This window comes from Alligator sinensis, unplaced genomic scaffold (assembly GCF_000455745.1).
Source record: "Alligator sinensis unplaced genomic scaffold, ASM45574v1 scaffold144_2, whole genome shotgun sequence".
NCBI lineage: Eukaryota > Metazoa > Chordata > Crocodylia > Alligatoridae > Alligator > Alligator sinensis.
The window spans coordinates 814,092-833,267 of NW_005841872.1; the positions used below are offsets into that span (position 1 = coordinate 814,092).

The 19,176-nt window shown below is 42.8% G+C and overlaps 1 protein-coding gene across 5 annotated transcripts in view; it reads left to right on the top strand.

Moving 5' to 3' along the window:
• The window catches only part of PPP2R3B (protein phosphatase 2 regulatory subunit B''beta), a 95,516-nt gene that overhangs the window by 39,838 nt on the left and 36,502 nt on the right, over window positions 1–19,176 (top strand). For all 5 annotated transcript variants that reach the window (XM_014527353.2, XM_025195523.1, XM_014527350.2 and 2 more), the window contains 4 exons: window positions 12,950–13,135; window positions 16,603–16,706; window positions 17,496–17,598; window positions 18,441–18,515. In XM_014527353.2, the coding sequence (XP_014382839.1) occupies window positions 12,950–13,135; window positions 16,603–16,706; window positions 17,496–17,598; window positions 18,441–18,515 (468 nt within the window). The remainder of the gene's footprint in view (window positions 1–12,949; window positions 13,136–16,602; window positions 16,707–17,495; window positions 17,599–18,440; window positions 18,516–19,176) is intronic.

The window sequence follows — 19,176 nt, forward strand, 5'->3', positions numbered from 1 at the left end:
CGTTGTCATGCCTCTGGGAGGCTGGCTACGGCTGGGACTGTCTACCCTGGGGGGTGCCCAGGCAGGGTCTTGGGCCCTCCTGTGCGAACTCTGCGCTAATTCGCACACCAGCAGAGAAGCGCGCCTGTTTGCGCAGCCTGTTCGCGTGGCTCCGGTTGCGTGGCTCCCTGGGGGGCTGGGCGAAGTAGGGGCCTGGGCAGGGCTTGACCCGGCCCGTCTCCACTCGGCCGCCTCCTCCCACTCACTAAGGGGTTATCCCCCTCTCTCCACGGGCCCCGTTTACCTCCGGCTGTGCTGGGGGTTGGCGGGGGGCTCCGCGGCTGCTGGGGGGTTTCGGGGGCACAGCGGGCTTTCACCTGCGCCTCTCTCGCTGCTTCCGAGCCTAACTGGGGCTTTTCCCTGTCGGCGGGCCCTTTTAAACTGCGCTCATGCGCAGTGGGCCTGCTGTCGAGGAAGCTGCTCTTTGGGCAAAAAGGGGGCCCTGCCCGGGATTTGGGGGACCCTGCCCTACTGGAGGGGGACAGGTGAGTACCCCCCCACCTCTCTCTCTCTTTTCCTTGTGTATACTGAATCTCAATCTACTGATGCTATATGCACATAAATCTCTACTCATTTTTTTTCAACATTTGCATAAAAGTTTTAATAGAAAATCCATTTTAACATTGAGCTGCTTTAAAGTTTTCAAACTTAATAAAAATAAATAATTAATATTCATCCAAACTACCCACTCAAGAGAGATCCTTGGTAGACTGTATATTTAAAATGTGATCATACACTTGGTTCTTGTTCAGTAGTCCCTTGTCCTTGTATCTCCATTCACCTCCTTGCATGGGCCTGGAGGAATGGAAAAAATAAGCAGTGCCTTCAAAAGTTGTTCGTGTTAGTCTAGCAAATTGTATATGAAGGCTTGTTTTTCAGTAATAAGTACAAAAGCATGCAGATACCATTGCTACTACCCTGTAATAAAGAAACTAGATTCACAGCTGATCTGCCCCCTTGGCTTAACAAGGAACTGATAGACCTCATTAAACTCAAAAGAGAAGCCTATACGGCCCCGGGTCAGGCACCCTGGCCAAGGCCTCCCTCCCCTCTGCCCATGCAGCGTCTCCTGGCCACTTGGCTGGACACTATGCTACCAGCCGGCCACAGTTTTCTTTACTGCTCCCGCCCCTTTCTCCCACTGGAAGAGTAGGCAGCCTCCCCTTGCCCCACTCCCCCTGCCTTGTTGCAGCCCCTGTGGCAGGGGGGCTGGACTTGATCTCATAAGGTCTGTTCCAGCCCCTAATGTCTGAAATCTATGAACTTTTGCCATCAAAGTTTGCTGTTTCCACTGCCATAGAATGTGTTGGTAGGTCACTCCTGAGTTTTAGAGCAGAGGTGAGATTTCTGGTTAATATGTTTATAGGAACCTGCTGGTTTGCTGTTGTGTTTTTGCGAGGGTGGGGTAGGGTTTTTTTTTGTTTTTGTTCTTGGGGGGGGGGGGGGGGTTGTTCTGGTTTCTTCCCCCTCCCCTTCCCCACACCGGGAAATGAGTCTTTCAGTCCTCTGGCTATTCAGACACAAAATGCTCTATTCCTCTTTCATTCATCTACCAATAGAAGAAGAGGGAAAAGCATGGTAACACTAATAACTGCTGGCTGATAAATCTTCTGCTACAGTTTTATATAAGCATAGGCATTTTTACTTTTAACTTGGATTCCTATACTCTGATCAACCCTACAGTGAAATTAGCTACATCAGAGTAAACATTTTATGAAGGATTCCAAGTATCTACAGAGCTGTTATCTACCTGTGATTAACAGAAAAGTTGCCAAGGGGGATACATTTTGAGTGCTGGTTTTAACCATGGGGGGAGGGGAAGGAGGGTGCAGGGGAGTAGGGCACTTTCCTACCTCTCTGGAACCAAGTTTGTTGGATTACCTTCAGTTTAGTGACAGTCTGCCAACAGGCACTTTGCAGTTTGATAGACATGCTTCTGTTACAGACCAGCTTCTAGGTGATGGCAAACTTGGTCTTTGAGACTGTGCTTCCCCAATAATTTTTTTTAGGTCTCATTTATACGGTAATGGATTTCTTTCAGAGTGTCTTTCTTTCCATGCTCTTGATCCAATTCAGAATCTGGAACAGTGGGCTTCTTCTAGCACCTACCCAGGCAAAGCCAGAAGCATTGATAGACTGAAAAATACGATCAGTGGTTTTTGAATATTATCAGCAAGTGGCAAAGAGCTTGTTGGTGAGGTTGACTCCTTGTTGCAACTGCTGGATCAGGAAGATAGTTTTAAAATATTCTTAAACTTCTATACAAGTAATTTCTGTGGCCGGTATTCTCGGGATCAGGATCAGAAGGCTACTCCCTATGGCTGCCTGTGTAAAATGTAATCCACAATACTGAAATCTCTAGGTGAGAAATCAGTGCTCTATCAGATTATCCAAATGTCAGAAAAGAACGTTTAACCTTGCAGAGCACCACTTACTGGATTAAGAACAGAGAAGGGAGGAAGGTTGTCTGACTCGTACAGTTCATCTGCTCCCTATGTTGGTTATTGAAGCCAGCATATTCTTGCTCAACTAAAGCAGTTCTGTTCTTGGGAGTGATGTGGGCAGCTCTGATTTTAAAGGACAGCTCTGTGCACTTCAGAATGGATTGGGAGCAATACTATTATAGCATCATGGTATTGACTGATTGCCAGTCTCATGCTCCTATGGCTATGACAGCTGCAGAAAAAGTATATGCACAAATTGAAAAAGACCTCCTTGGCCTGGTTTATGGATGTTCAAGATTCCATGACTTACTGCACTGTCAGATTCTTTACAGAAACAAGTCACAAAGCTAGGGTTACCATACATCTGGGTCTTCCTGGACATGTCCTCTTTTTGAGCCCTCTGATATCCATCTGGGCGGGTTTTTTAAATCTGACCAAATGTCCAGGTTTTTGCTTTGCTCCACTGCTGGGAGCAGGGAGCACAGATGTACCTGCATGCAGCTATGGAGGTGCATGAAGACCCATGTGCTGTTCCCTGCTGCCTCCAGTCACCCTCCTCTGCTCCCACCAGCGGAGCAAAGCAAAATCCGGGACACTTTGTTCAAGGCAGGGGGATCGGGGGATAGGGCTGCAATAAGGCGGCGGGGGGGGGCGGCAAGAGGGGGGGGGGGGGGGGGGCTGCTTAGTCTTCCAATGGGAGAAAGGGGTTGGGGCAGCGGGGAAATCTGGCTGGCTGGTAAGTGTCCAGTCAAATGGCCAGGAGCTGCTGCCTAGGCAGAGGGAAGGGAGGCCTTGGCCAGGCTGCCTGGCCCAGAGTGGCAGCCCCATCCCAGGGTGGAGGGTGCCACAAGACTTCCCCTACTCTTCCCTCCAGCTGGCACTGGAACCCGACATGCCATCGCCGCCTTCATGAATCACAGCCACCGTGCTGCAGCTTGGTCAGTATAGGGAAAGCTAGGGCCCCTCTGAGGCTGGGGAACAGCGGGCTGCAGGTTGGGAGCGAGGGGCATGGGCAGTGCAGGAGACTGAGTTGGGAGTGCAGGGGGCACTGGCAGCACCAGGGGGCTGCGGTTCAAGAGTGAGGTCACCAGCGGGGGCCAGGGGGGTGGGAGTTGCAGGTTGGGAGTGAGGGGCCCTGGCAGGGGTTGGGTGTGTGGGTTGGGAGTGAAGGCAGCATCAGGGTTGGGGGCACTGTGACTTGGCAGTAAGGAGCAACAGAATGGGCAGGGCACCAGCATGTCACTGCACCTTCCCCCCCCCTCCCCCCATGTGACAGGTGTCCTTTTTTGGACCTGGAGATATGGTAACCCTACACAAACCACTAACTGAAATATTTAAAAAAGGACTCAGATGCACCATCAAGGAAATTGCCGAAGCCTGGTACAACTAAAGTTCTAAGCTGGATGCCACTTGGTGTTGGCAGACAAGCTTTCAAGAGCCATACCCTCTGTCCAACAGTCCACACAACCTGATAATCTGTAGCAGTTTGTAACTAACTGTCCATGCAAATGTGATTAAAGCATCATGGAATGTATCTCCAGGCATTTGGGATGAACTGGTGATTGGAAACTACCAAAGATGAAACTTTTGCAAACAGTGATAACAAACATCAAGTAAGAGGAAGAAAATCCTCATAAAAACAAACTGTGATCTAAGGTGTGCTCATGAAGGGTACACATGTTGTGATTTCTGCAGTGATAAGAGAAGTTTGGAAGAAATACATGAAGGACATCTGGGAATGACCAAATCGGAGCCCGAGATGATGATGTCTTTTGGCCATGGATGAATAGTGATATTGGACATGTTGAGAAGGTGTGAAACATGACAGAAGTACAGGAATGTCCAGCAAAAAAAGCCAATGATACCCCATGAGCGATTTGCTATTCCATAGGACAAAGTAGGGATGGATCTGTTCAGTGTGGGGAAAACATACTACCTGATTATGATACACTACTATATCAGTTTCCCAGAGGTAGTGATGTTTGAAGATATCACAGCAACAACAGTTGTCAGGCATGTTAAATCTATATTTGCATGCCATGGAATTCCAAGGACTGTAATTACTGATGATGATTAGGCAATTATTAAATATTGCCTCAAGGCAATAGATCTACAAAATGTGGAGTATGCATTTTGAAGAACCCACTTAAAACAGCAAAGGAGGAAGGAGAATATTTCTGCTTGGCACTACTCACTTCAGAGTTACACCGTTTGTAAGTGTGGAAAGTCACCTATGAAACTACACTAAGCACGTAAAAACTTGACTACCTGACACAGGCCAGAAAGGAAAAGTCACAAAGGAGTCTGCGATAGTGCAGAAAAGCCTGGGAAAGTACAACTGGATGCAGAATTAAGCAAACGATCAAGGCCACTTCCACTGTTATTAAAGCAAAGATTGTGTGTGATGTTTTGGAAAAATGGATGCTGGATTAGAGTTAACTGCAGTAGACAAAGAGAAATAATTTGCCACCTTTGATGATCACAGAGGAAGGCCAAATCTTAAGGAATCAAAAAAGCTTCAAAATGCTGGACAATGAGGATGATATGAGGAAAATAAGAATGGAGACCATTTGAACCAAATTCACAGTTTACCTGAGAATGTAACCAGGAGGCCAAACAGTCCAGTGTAGATAAGAATATAGGTGAAGAGAAGCTGTCATTTATTTATGGTAGAGCTGGGAGATTTGCTTAAATGATCACTGAGTGACTGAGAAATGTTAGTTTGAGTTTGTAATATTTTATCATAACGTTGTATAAAATTTTAAATCAACTAACAAAGGGGTAAGAGTGACACGGAGTAAGTCTTTCTGGATATGCAGTGTGTAGGAAGTGTTATCTTCCTGCCAACTCTGAAGTTAGCAGGAAGTTCTGGGTGGCAAAACAGAAGACCTGACACAAGACTGCATCAAACTATTACCTCTGCTGTAAATAGCTGTATACACGTGATTTGTAAATAATAAAGCATTTTCACATTTCATGCTTGAAGATGTTTTGGCTAGTTCTCTCTAGTGAGGCTGTATAGACTTCAGTCAAACTTTTTTTTTTTTTTTTTTTTTTTTAATTCTCCTGTACTTGGATACAAAAATTGAATAACAAGTTACCTATATCTTGCACTTTGCTGGGAATTGTAACAAGTCTTGGAAAATCTCCACTTGCACCCTGATAGCCATTCCCGTCCTCTCCCCCCTTTTTTCCCCTTAAACTTCATTTAGAGGTTCAGTATGTTCTTTGAACATTTTGATGGTGGTCATGTTTCTAGGTAGAACTTGAATTTCAGTATATAGAACTAACTGCTGTATCTAGTTCACTTCAAGAGTAAAGCCAAAAGCTCATACTTGAAGGCATAGTTTGTGACTTAGCTCAACTGGAGATAACAGTATAATTGTGAATATCAAGTAGATGTTGTTAATAAGCAGGCCTAAAAAGGAGGGTTGTACTTCATCTTCCTGTTGCCCTCTAGTTTTGTAGCTGCAAGTCTCTAACTGTCTTGGGGGGTGGGGACACAGATTACTAAATGCGAAATTTCTTTCATAAAGGGTACAATGCAATACAAGCTCAGCATTTTATGTTCATGAGACAAATAACATAGCAAATATGATGTCTCTTACTACTATAAGCAGAGTATAAGCAACCATTTGAGAAGCTCAGCATTACAATAGCCATTAAATTTGAACAAAAGCTTCATTCAGATCTTAATGTTAGAATTCATTGAATTGATGAAAAATGTGGGATAAGAGCTTAGCAACTACTTTCCTTTCCCTTCCCCCTGCCCTCAAGGGAATTTCTCCCCTTCTTTCCTGGGTAAGGCTTCTTGGTCTTGCTTCCAATTGGGTCACAATTTTGACTTTCATTAATTTATCGATCAAATAAGAGAAGGGACCTGTGTGTTGCCTTTTTGTTTTAGATCATTCTTGAACACTGCTCTTTCTTTATACAGCTCTACTTGTAATAATGTGCATGCATGTGTACAATGCTATGAAATGCAAGCATTGATTCAGACTCATTTTGTCTTGATACAAGTATTGTACAGTGAAAATACCAACAGTTTTTGTTTTTTTTTTATTCCACTTAATGTCTTGATCTGTGTGTGTTCCCTAAATGTATTTTTAAGTGCATTTGTGTTTGCTATAAACACCTTAATTAACTTTCCCTTGACTTTTAGGGCCTTGTTACACATTGCACTTTGAGCTGCTCAAATGTTAATTGGCGTTAGTGCTAGCTCAGGTTTTTAGAGCAGTGGACTTTAAGGCTAAAAACCTCCTCTGACTGTCCCCCACCTGCACAGCTGTTACTAGCCACTAGGGGGCTGGCAAGCAGGGTCCTGACTAGGAGCTACAGCTGTGAGTTGCCACTGCAGGGCTGGTGAGCCAGGACAGGCTTCTATCCCTGCTCTAGGTGGGGGTGTGAGAGATGGGTTGACAGGGGACTATGAAGCTGGGAGGCAGAGAGTTAATGGGTTTGGGGTGGGTAATAAAATGAGGTAGAAAGAAAATGGAGGTTGAAAGGGTGGTGAAATGAAGTCAGCCACCAGAGGGATAAAATAAAAAATGTGTGTGGGGGTAGGAGGTGAGAATTTAAAAAAATGGAGGAAGTAAATTAAAAGTCTCATGTTTTTAATAAATTGGGACTAGGGTATGGGCATACTGGTCATGCTTCCTAGGCTTGCTGGGATGTGGTAGCAGTGAAAGAAGGTTCTTCTTGGGGAGCTACTGCCTCTGCTCTGGTAAGGAAGCTCCAGCTCCTGGGGACCCAATCTGGCCCCCTACCTTGTTTCCCCCACACTCCCCTAGACCATACGCATGGACCCATCTGTGCCCTGAAGCCTGGCTAGCTGCCATGTGCTCTGCAGGTTGTTTGTGGCAGATTGCACCCCTGGGGGTGGGAGGGGGAGTTGTCTTGGTGTGAGAACCGCCCCTTGGGCAATAGAGTTCAGGGGGTGGAAATTTTGTCTATACAGAGCAAGAGGGTATGAGAGGGCATCCTGGGATGCTGGATGACTGCAACTTGAGCAGTTTATATGTGGGGAGTAGCCACACATTAATGGAACATGAGCTGGGGGATCAGAGATGCACCTGCCTTGGAGTGCCCTAACTTTAAGCCACCTAAGGTGCACTTAAAACTAGTTTCAGGTGTTAGTGTGTGAACAGTCCAGTGGCCAAAAGCTCTAGGAACCACCTAAAATTAATGTGTAACAAGGCCATTACTCTGTAAGGAAGTGAAATTTAGGGTTCTTTGGGATTATTCCCTTCATTTACTTAAAATATCTCCAGCCTGTATGTCAGTCTGAAGAGTGTACAGTGGTCCTTCCCTTGGTTTCAGGAATAACCTGTGTCCTTCTATGGTTCTGTTATTGTGCCAGGTACCCTCTCTCCTTTCTCTTTTAAAAGCCTGTAGCAATAATGGTTAAAGGCTTTGACCATCAACACATGCCACATTTTGGTAATCAATCAGGCATCCATACTTTGCCAAGTGAGGTACAGTGGCCAATTTAATGAACAAAGAGCTAAATTCAGAAATCTTTGGTAGTGAGAAATGCTTGAAATGAGTATTCCCAAGAGAACCACCTACGTCTAAGACTGCAGAGAAGGCGGTAGTTGGTTCTTTTTAAACTGAGACACTAATTTCTAATCTCCTCAACTTTTGCTCAAGACCAAAGTTTGCTGCTCAGTCGACCTTCCTACCATTTGGAGAAGAGAGGAAATACAAAGATAGCATGGCTTGAAATTCCTTCGGATTCATTCAGGCAGGTTCTGATTAGAGGTCTGCAATTTTAGACTCTAAGGTTTTAATAATACATTAAATTGAAGAGTTGTACTAATTAAAGATCTCATTTTCAAGGCTTTTGCCTGTTATCCTTTTTCTTGAGTCTTGTATGCGCATATTTTGAAGTGCTGACCAGTTTTTTTTCATGTGCTGTGGAAGATGAAGGACCCTGAAGTAGTCAAACGAGGAAAGAGGGGTCAGATGTGGTGTTGCACAAGAGTCTTTGCTATTATGTCCTAGCAGATGCAGTCTGCTCGGCAAATTGCCAGATTGAACTCCTGGACCTAATACCTGAAGAGGTTCTATGGTTTGTAATGTTTGAAAGGACTTTCCTGACGTATAGTCTCCAATAAGCTTGTCTAGTAATGGGCATTTATACACATACACTTGTCTGCTCTGGCATGACACGAGTTGATGTATGCATTGCAGCGTTGGGTGCATTTGTACAAATGGCAAAATGCACATCAGAGCTCAGAAAATGGCAGTGCAAAATGCATCAAAGCTGTTTTTGTTCAAAAGTGCACTGCTGCCATTTTCACAGGGCTAACATGCATTTTGCTGTTTATACAAATGCATGCACTGTAACACCAAGCGCTTTTAAACGTGCCCAGCGCTGTAGCACAGCCATGTATACAAATGCCCCAGGTACTTTCATCGCCTACACTGCCACTTTTGAACCTTGGATCTGACAGGTTTGTAGTAGCCTTGCTGCCAATGAATCATAGGGGAAGAAATTTCAAGGGTCATTAAGTCCAGGAGTCAACAACCTACAAGCCTACAGACTGGTTCCGGTCTGTGGCAAGATTCAATCCTATGGTTTGCAGCATTTACTGTTGAGAATTGGCAATTAGCAGCGTGCAGCAGTGGGGTGGAGGGGAGGAAAATAGGGGTGATGACCTGCTATAGGACCAAGCTGCTGTAACTTGGTTAATCACTTGGATAAAAAGCTTTTGGATCCCTGATCTAGTCCATTACCATGTGCAAATTTTAATTTTATTTGTGAGTGGTGATGCACTTAAATCCTCAAATACAGCTAATTTACCTTGGCCGCAAGTAGATTCCCTGACTTAAATACTTTTGTTTCAGTTGCAGCCAGTTGTTTGTTTGTTTGTTTGTTTTTTAAATCTGTGTGGAATCTCCAGCGCTAAGCAGATGAATGCTGAAGGTATCCTCCAGTATAGTGTCACATGCTTTTTCTGTTCATTGTGCCTTAAAGAATCCTTATGTCGTTTTATAGGCCAGGAATGAAAGTTGGCCATCTGTACTAAACAGTTAGTTATTTTAAATTTCCTTTTTCAAGGTGCAGGCAGGCAAGGTTCTTTGCGTAGGCGTGGTATCTTTTATTAGATCAACTGAGTAGCTGGGAATAAGTTCTTTGGAAGCTTTCGGGTGCAATCGCCCTTCTTCAGGCATGGGGAGTCTCTGCTGTTCTGAGACTCCAAGGAATGAAAGAAGCTAAAGTGTGACAAGATGTCACTGAGAATGTACATGGGTGGAAGTTAAAAAAACAAAAGGTAGAGCAGGAAAAGGGGTTGGGGAAAATTGGAGGGGGAGAGCCAAAGGTGAGTAAGGGAGACTCTACAATAGTAGATTTTCAAGGTATAAAAGAGGCTGTCTGTGAAAAAGTAAATAGTTGGAAGTTAGGAAAACAAAAGTTAGAAAAGGAGGGGAAGGAGAAGGGAGGAAAAGAGAAGTATAAGAGGTCAGGTCTGGCAGGTACCTGGTGAATCAGATGTCAGGCAGGTTGTAATGAAATACTGTAGTAACTCTTCTTAGCAGGTAACTTACTATTGGCTTTTTAAATCGTAAATAAATAATTCAAGCTGTTAGTATGAAACTGCAAATAAGAAGGAGGCTGCACTACAATCAAACTATTGATTCTGGCCTTTACATATGTTCATTGTAGAGGCTAATATGTCAAATTGACTCCATACTATGACACTTTAACACATCATGAAAATAATTAACTGAAATGTAGCCAGGTTTTTAAAAAGCAATTTCCCTTGGCTCCAAATATTTCATAATCTTATGGCTTGGCAAATTGTATGCTGGAGTTTCTCACTTGGTTGAACATGAGCGTCTTTTGGTAACTTTAATTTATAAACAGTTTTTAAATTAATCCTTTAATATTGATTTTTAAAATCTTAAGCAAGAAAATTCAAATTATAGGGCTGATCTCCAGACTGAAAGTTGCAGCAGCAAGATCGAATAGCACAGTGTCTTTCCCACGAAGTTTCCAAACTTGTTTTTGTTTGGCTTTAGGGCAGTGTCTTAGTCTTTTTAGATATGAGGTACCCCTCCATAACTTTTCTGAATTTAGCAATGCCTCGTTTTTCCAGTCTTAAAACAAACAAACAAAAAAAACCAACTGGAAAAAGTACATGAACAACTAATATAATGACTGAGAGACACTTGCATGTACCACCTCCTTCAGCTTTTTATTTCCTGCATCCATTTGGATTGGAAGTGAATATTTATACTCCCGTGAGATACCACCTGCATAGGAGCCTAGTTGCTTTGAGCTGGCCTCTTCATCTGTGATGCACAAGATTTAGCTTCTAAAAGCAGCTCATAGAAGTCCTTGTGTGAGAGCTGAGATATGGGAAGTGATGGTTGCCTTCAAGCAGTCATGTTCATGGACCCTTACAGAGAGAAGAGCTTTTCCTTCTGTCTCAGCCTTGTGGACTGATGTAAAAGTATAGGTTGTTTGTACCAAAGAAATTTTCTGGTACAGTTCTGATGGGAAGTAATTCTTGTCATTTAAGGGAACCAGATATGAGCAAAACACTGGCACTGAGGCGGAAGTGCCATCTTTCTGCATATGCTGATCTATTCCAGTAGACTGCTTGGTACTTGTTGCTTCCAAGTAGTCAATAGGGAGTTAAGTTCTGAGCACTTTCCACTTTGTCCTGTATTAGGGAACCCTAGAAGCTATTCTTAGAAACAGTTCCTAGCTAAGAGGTGTCGGACGTCTTGCCATAAAGACTTTTTGGGTTTAGGAGTTTTTGATATTGTCAAAAGATTCTTGTATGTTACTTATCTAAGACTTTTTGAAGGAACTTGTGTCCCTGATAGGGATGTAAATATTGTTTAAAAAAAAAAAATTATCCATTTAACCTTCTCTAATTGCATCAGTTAAATGGTTAATCAATAGAGCATGCTTAGTTTAGTGATCTCTGCCAGGAATCGCCCAAGTTCTTTGTCTTCTGTTTGCAGGCTCCTCTTGCACCAGCAAGAAGCAAGCTCCAATGGCTAGGAGCCCCCTCAGCTGAGAGTTTCCCAGTTATGAGGGCATTTCATGCAGCCCCACAGCTGGGAGATGCAGCTGCTGCCATCTCCCGGCCATGGAACCCCTTTGTAGCTGGGAGATGGCACCATCTACAGTCTTTCAGCCCCGGAAGTGTGGTGGGTCCCCAGGGCTGAGAGAGAACAGGTACTGTGGGACACTAGTTACTGCTGTCAGGACCCTGTGTCTGCAACTGCAGATCACTGGGTCACCAGCACCTTGGAGCATTGCTGAGACCCAGAATCTGTTGCTGCTGGGTCTGAGTCCCCTCAGCTACAGGACTCCCAGCCCCAGGTGGGCATGGTTCTACCCTGAGCTGACCAGGCTCCCAGCCAGACAGGGCTCCCAGCTGCAGCAGAGATCTTGCTACACTTGCAAATTAAAGATGAAAAGCAACCACTATCAAGTTAGTGCACATTTTCAGGGTCTAACTTTATAGTTGGTTGGACCTTTTTATGGCATGATAGCTACTTTCCATGTGTCGCTGGTCTCTGTTAATTGCTCAACTAACCATTAAATTGCACAATACCTGTAACACGTACAGGGAGCCTCTGTTGCCTTATTATGTTGACTTATTTTTAAGCTAGTGTTCTTTCTTTCTGGTTGAGTAAGGTAAATTATCGTTACCAAAGCTAGTAAAGGCACTGGAGTAGCTTACCTGAAAATTTTAACTGTAAGGAATGTTATTCTCGCATCTCTAATGCAAAGGCCTTTTTACCTTCTTGCATTTGTGTATGGAGAAGCACCAGAAGGAGTGACACTTTCCTTAAATGATATTTTAGTGTCACTTTTTTCAGGTCAAAGAAACTTTCTCCTCATGACCTTTTTTTGGTTTGAACTGGGTATGTTCTAAATTAGGGCTGTGCAACTAGTGACATGTTAGTCACATGCAGCCTGTTAAGGGTTAATGTGGTCCCAGGCTCTCACCTGTCACTCTTCTCATTGCTCTATCTGCATCAGCAGCTGGAGTCTCCAGCTTCTGCTTCTTGCTTTTGCCAGGGATGGGACTGTGTGGAAAGTTAAGGGTAAGTTCAGCTGCACCCAGGGGCATCCAAGTCATGTGCTGAGGAGGAGGGGGTTTTATGCCCCTGCATAATGTAGCAGTGGAGGGGATACCCACACAGGTTGTGCTGCAGTAATTTTGGGGAGCATTTTTGCAAAATGCCTGATATAGCCTCCATGACTTAAAAGTTGGACAGTTCTGTTCTAGATGGCACACATCACACTTAAAAGAGTCCTAGAAACGTTTTTCTACTTTCTTCATCCCCAAAAAGCTTGTTCTATCTCATGTAACAGTTTTTCTGTAGAACTGTTATAATGGTTCGTGAAACTAGATGAAACGTTTCTTAATTTGAATTTGTGCAATTCAGTATTATGTACAATTTAATTTCTCACTGTCAAATGTATTTACATTTAGGTTCAGACAAAGAAGGAAGAACCTTTGCCACCAGCACTTAGCCAAACCATTCCATCGTTTTATTTTCCTCGGGGACTTCCAAAAGAAAAAGTGAATATAGATGCTGTAATTACTAAAATAGAGAGGACTTTCTCGCAGTTTCCAAATGAGAGAGCAACTTTAGAAGACATGGGCAAAGTTGCAAAGGTGAGGATTTACTGTGTGTCTGTATTTTGTATGGTGACTATAGAAAGGATACATATATTTTAAGTTTTCTTATGTTAACTGTTCTGTGATCTTAATAAAATTGAAATAAGGCTATGCCAATAAAATACATTCATATAGATCTGTTTCATAGCCTATTGAAGGCAGTGGGTGTCTTCATCTTCAATTAACTTTGTGGGTGGGGCTCAACCAAATCAGCATTGTAGAAAACTAAAACTGAAAAAATGAGCTATAAAGCTTAGTTCTTGAGCTTCCAAAGTCTGCATTGACCGGTTCCATACAGTACCATAAATATCAGAAGAATATCATTACATCTCAATACCTAGTTTTGTCTCATGCCTTGATAGTGTCAGTTGTGGTACTACTAAAAATATTTTTTAAGCAAGCTATTGCTTAAATTGTTTAGCTAGGTTATACAGTGTAGATTTAAAACTTTAATGCACTGTATGGATGTGCCACAATAAAAAGTTACTTTTTGTTAAAGCACAAAGTCATTTTTCCAACTATATTAGATGAGGAAAGTCAGAATTGGATTTATTAAGCACTGAAATCCATAATTCCCTTCTCTTTGCAATAAAGTATAGAATTTACTGAAGGACTATAGCACACACAACTTCTCCAGAGTACCAAAATACAGATATTTTAAGTCTGAGAAATAACTTTTGCCTTCTGTATAATATTAATGGCAAACTCATTTCATTTTTTTCTTAATTTTTTATTATAAATGGCAAATGTGTCAAAGGAGTTCATTCAGTATACAATTTAATGATCAAGGAATAAGACTAGAACAAACCTGCAGACTATAATTGCTTTACAATTAATATTCAGTATATGAAAATATACTGTTTCACTGGAGAAGAAAAATTTCTCAAAAGTATAAAAGATTATAGGGGAGGAGAAGTTTGTCAGCTTCTTTCCTTTTGCCATGAAAACCTACCTGGCTACACGGTATGTTAACGAGCAGTGGCCAGATCCAATAAAGGACTTCGTCTTTTAGGTGCCTGGCCCCTAAACTGGTATCTAGTACCCTGTGTGTGTAACTTTCCACATGCATAGTATGTGGAGTTTGTGCTTCTCTGAGGAGTCTGCCAAAAAGCCTGATCAAGGTACTCTACAGCAAGCCAACAGGAAGCACTGGACACATCTGTGTCCAAAATCCTACAGAGTAAAAGCGCACTTGTTCAGGGGAAACCATTTCTACCCCCTCAACACCTAGCCCCTGATATTCCCTTTTGTGGGGGTAAGCATCTATGTCCACATCCACAGCAAAACAGGGTTTTCTGTCATCCTGTAAATATGGCTCTTGGAAGTAATGGGTAGTCCATAAATGTGGGAACCAAGTGGTTTGTCCATTTGCCCAGGAAACGGGAGAGCTATGTTCAATGCCCTTCTCAGTCAATTTTCTACCTCCCATGAGAAGACCCAGACTATTAGATTACAGAGGAGGTACAACCACTCCTCTACCTCTTGCTGCAGATACAGTTAACTTGTGTGGAAAGGATTATAATGTGGAGCTAGGAAATCAGAGCCTGACTCTGCAGCTTACCCGGGAAGAGGAAGCAAGTCTTGATTCCGGCATAAAACTATTAAGGCTAGAGTTGGTTTAGATGTGTACAAAAGCAGAGTTTTTTTTGTTTGTTTTTTTTTAGATGCCCTGGGTACTGAAGTAAAGCCAGGAAGGCACTGAATAAGTTCAAGCATCCAGCCTTAAATAGCTGCTAAGCAGGGGGTTTGGAGTTGCAGCTTTGAACTTGGGCACACAGGATGCCTATACATGTGCAGTGAGGCTGCTCTGTCGCCCTGTAATTATAATTAATTGAGTCTGCTGGAGCACAGTAAACCAACAGACTCTAGCATCATGTGGATCAGCATCCTCATGCTGAAAAATGGTGGCGGGGGTGCTTTAACAAAAGCTCAAACAAGCTTCAGTAAAGCAGGAAGGCGCTGAATGAACTTTTAGTTAAAGTGCCTCCACTGCCATTTTTCAGCACGAGGGGCACTAATGCACAGGATGCTCTGAGCGCTTTAATCCGAGCGGCTCTTGAAACCGCTCTAATTAAAGAGCCCGCACCTGGAGCACGTGTATAAATGCCCACAGATTTTACCCGAGGCCTTTTTTAGATCTGTCCCTAACAGTATTGTTCCAATTGAAGTTTACCGTACTAGATAAAGCTGGGCAATAAACGTAATCTTCCAGAAAAAGTGGATCGACACAGGCTGAACCCTGTCACTCTGTATGTAGTAGAGAGCTGCAGGTAGATCCTGTTCCACCTATTGGGCATCTAAGTTTAGGTGATTTAGGTGCTGAAGCATGGTTCTGTTCCATCCTGTTTAAGGCTCTGACAATTCATTAATACATGTACTGTTGTAACAGTCATTTAACCCTTAAGACTGAGTCACAAAAACAGTATGGAGGAAAAGGACCCTTCTGTATTTCCATTATTTTTTTTTTTATATAACCCACACCTTTTTCCCAAAACCAGATGGGGGAAAACTAAGGTGTGCATTATATATGAGGGTTCCAAAAACTTGGCAGGCAAGAGAAGGGGTGGCAGCATTAATTACTGTGCTTCCAGGAGTCCTAGCAATTAACCCTGCCTCTTCTCGCTCCCACACCCTCTGTTGCTGAATCTCTGGAACCATAGGGAGGCCTCTTCCCTAACCACTTGCTTAATTGGGCTGGCATGTGAGATTGGCCCAGGGCCAGACCTAGCATACTGGCTCTGGAGTCCTACGCTGAGTTGGACCCAGCATGTTGGGTCCAGGACTATGCACTAGCTCCAGGGAAATGTACTGGGTCGCACACAATTCTGGAGCAAGCAGTGGCACAGCTGGGTCAGAATTGGTCGTGTGGTTCTGGCCCCAGTGCTGGTATGGCTGGGATAGCCTGCCATGTACAGCATCGAGGCCAGTGCGTAGACCCCAGCCCTAGCTCACAGCCCTCAAACCCCACAGGGCCCCAGCACACAGCCCTTCAGCCCCTGGAGATCCCAAACCTTAGTTACCTACCCATACTGTAAAGCAAGAGCTCTTTTCCTTCTTGGGCTTTCTGAAAATGTGAATGTCATCATATCTGGGGGAAAGGGGCAGTGTTTAAATGAGATAAAATATGGTAATAGCTTTTCAGGGTCTCAAGTAGGATAGAGTAGAATCTAACTGGGGCATCTAAGCCCACTTACATGCCCAATAAGTAGATTAGAATCTGGCCCCTGCTGTCCCAGGATATTGACATAGTGCTAGATGTAAGAAAGCAGGAGTTAAGCATCTAAATACCTTAAGTGCCTTAACTCTCATAATGTCAGTGGAAGTTCAGGCACAGACCTTTGGATCTGGCAGTTAGCCATATGCTAGCAGTATGTTATTCATAATCCTTTTTTTAATGAGGGAGTAACCCTCAGATAAGTAGTCATTTAACTGACTTGCTGTATTGTCTTGTGCTTTATTTTCAGGCATGTGAATGCCCATTTTACTGGAAAGGTCCCTTGTTTTATTGTGCTGGAGGTGAACGCACAGGACATGTGTCGGTTCATAAATTTGTTGCGATGTGGCGAAAGTAAGTAGGTTGCTTTTTCAGAGATGCTATATTTCTTAAATTTAACTGATGACATTTTAAGCTCTGAGATCCAGGCTAGAGAAGGGGTGGGAGGAGAGAACTTTTTCCATAAATTCTGTCTGCTTCAACTGAGAATGGAAAAGGCTAGCCAAATACAGGACAGAGTGGAGGAGGGTTGGTAGAATATCTAAGGTGCTCCAACTGTCAGAGCAGCCTTGGGACTGACTTGACAATCATTGAGAGTAAATTTTTAACAAGTTCTACATGAACAGTGAATAAAATCTTGGTATTCACTGTGGTAGACAGTGCAGTGTAGTAAGTGACAAGTTCCTAATGTTCGAAGTGTAAGTCTTGAGGGGGGGAGTGGTGAAATGTGGATCAAAGTTGCAAACACAAGTCAACAGTTTTGGCAGGACGCTTCTTTCTAGTCTCTCCTCCAGACACCAAAGAAAGAGCTGTGGTCTTCATTTTAAAACTTATGCCCTCATGTTTACTCCTCTGCTCAAATTGAGTACAATGTTGATTTTATGTTAACACTTGCACTGTTTACTATGAGAGATAGAAAATAGGACTGACTAGTGCAATACCTAGAAATGTGAAAACACTGAAAGGTAGAGCAAACTTTCTAAAACTCTGCCTTCACATTGTTGTGGTAATAGATTTGTAGAGTGATCACATTTATAAGAATATTGAATTAAAATTTTCAGTTTACAGCCGCTCTGCATAATTTAAATCTTCATGTCCACCTTTGTTGGTGAACAGGTATAAATTTTTATTTTCACATTTCAGAATACTACAGACATGTCATGATGATGCTTCAAAATTTGTTCATCTTCTAATGAACCCTGGATGCAACTACTTGGTGCAAGAAGACTTCATTCCATTTTTACAAGTAAATTGCAACTAAAATTAATCATGACCCTCCTCCCTACCCTTTTGAAGTTACTTTATGCATGCTCTTTACTAAAACTTACTGGCAACTGTTTAGTGTGGCACACTGGTATTTAGGTGATTTAGAGATTTTAGTTTGTTACAGTTTACTTTTACAGACAAATACTTACCACATTTTATCTAGGAAGGAAATTAAGAGCTGTATATCCTACTGTAGATGTTTGACACAGACCAGCAGATGGACCAGAATTTAATTAAGATTAAGAATGAGAGTTCAGGTGATGTAGTCATGTTAAGGATGTTCTTTTGAGATTGTGAACAGCAAAAGAGAAGCGCCAGTTGAATATTTTGAACTATTACGAATCTTAAAATTGTGCTGCTGAATGAATAACCTGGCTTATTGAAGCAGTTACCCATAGCAGATTACATGAGAAACCTTCTAGCTTTTCAGCAGTATTGTATACATCTTGTAGCCTACGCTAGGAGAATAACCTGTTGCTGATGACATCAACAGCAACATATGATGTGCACATTTATTTCCCATGTGTTTGACATCCTCTGCCTGTTTAAAAATTAGAGAATTTTATGCTAAATGGCTTCGGGAAAAAATGAGCAGAGGTAGTTAGCAGTCTACCCTACATTCTACTTGAAGAAAAATGCCACTGTGGGATCATTGCCCAAGGCATTCTAAAATTGAAGTTTTATTCCACAACGTAGCTTTGCCAAGCAATGAAATTTGGGGTGATTTCCATCAAGATGTTGGATGCAATATTCTGCATTAACAATTCTGTACCAATTGATCAAATGAGTATAAATGGACACTTCATTTTCTCATCATTATAGGATGTGGTGAATAGTCATCCTGGCCTATCATTTTTAAAAGAAGCATCTGAATTTCATTCTCGGTACATTACTACAGTAAGTGTTTAATGACATTTTTTATCATTAATGTTAAGTTAGTTCATTTGTAAAATTGACCATCTCTTTAGTGAAAAAGATGTTTTAGGGAGATCTAGGCTCAAATAATATCTTAAAATCTGCTGGGGAAAGCTGATGGAATTTTCACAGCTTTAATTTAACTTTTGTCCTCTGACTGAGATTCTAAACTGCAAACTTTTGTTGAATTCATATCACTAGTCTATGGACCAAAGAACAAATACAGCTGTCCATATGTCTTCTGGTTTTCAGTGAGCTAAACATCTAACTATTACACGTTTCTAAAGAGGTCCTGCTCTAATTTGACTTAAAAATAATATGTAATTAGTAGGGCTGTCAAACTATTAAAAATGTAATCGTGATTAAAAAAAATTAGTCACAATTTTAATTGCACAGCTAAAAACTCAAAATTTATGCAAGTGTGCAGGTATTTTGTATGGTAGTGGAGGAGGGGGAACTTACAAGGGTGTCGGGGGAGGTTTGGAGCCCAGAGAGGGGGATTCCTTGCAGGGTGTCTGGAGCCTGGAGAGGGGGGGACCCCCATACTCCCTGGCAGGCTGCCCTATCTGAGCAGGGTCTTCGCGGAGCTGCCCCAGGCCCAGGACAACTCGTTCCTCCTCCCCCCCCCCCCCCCCCCCCCCGC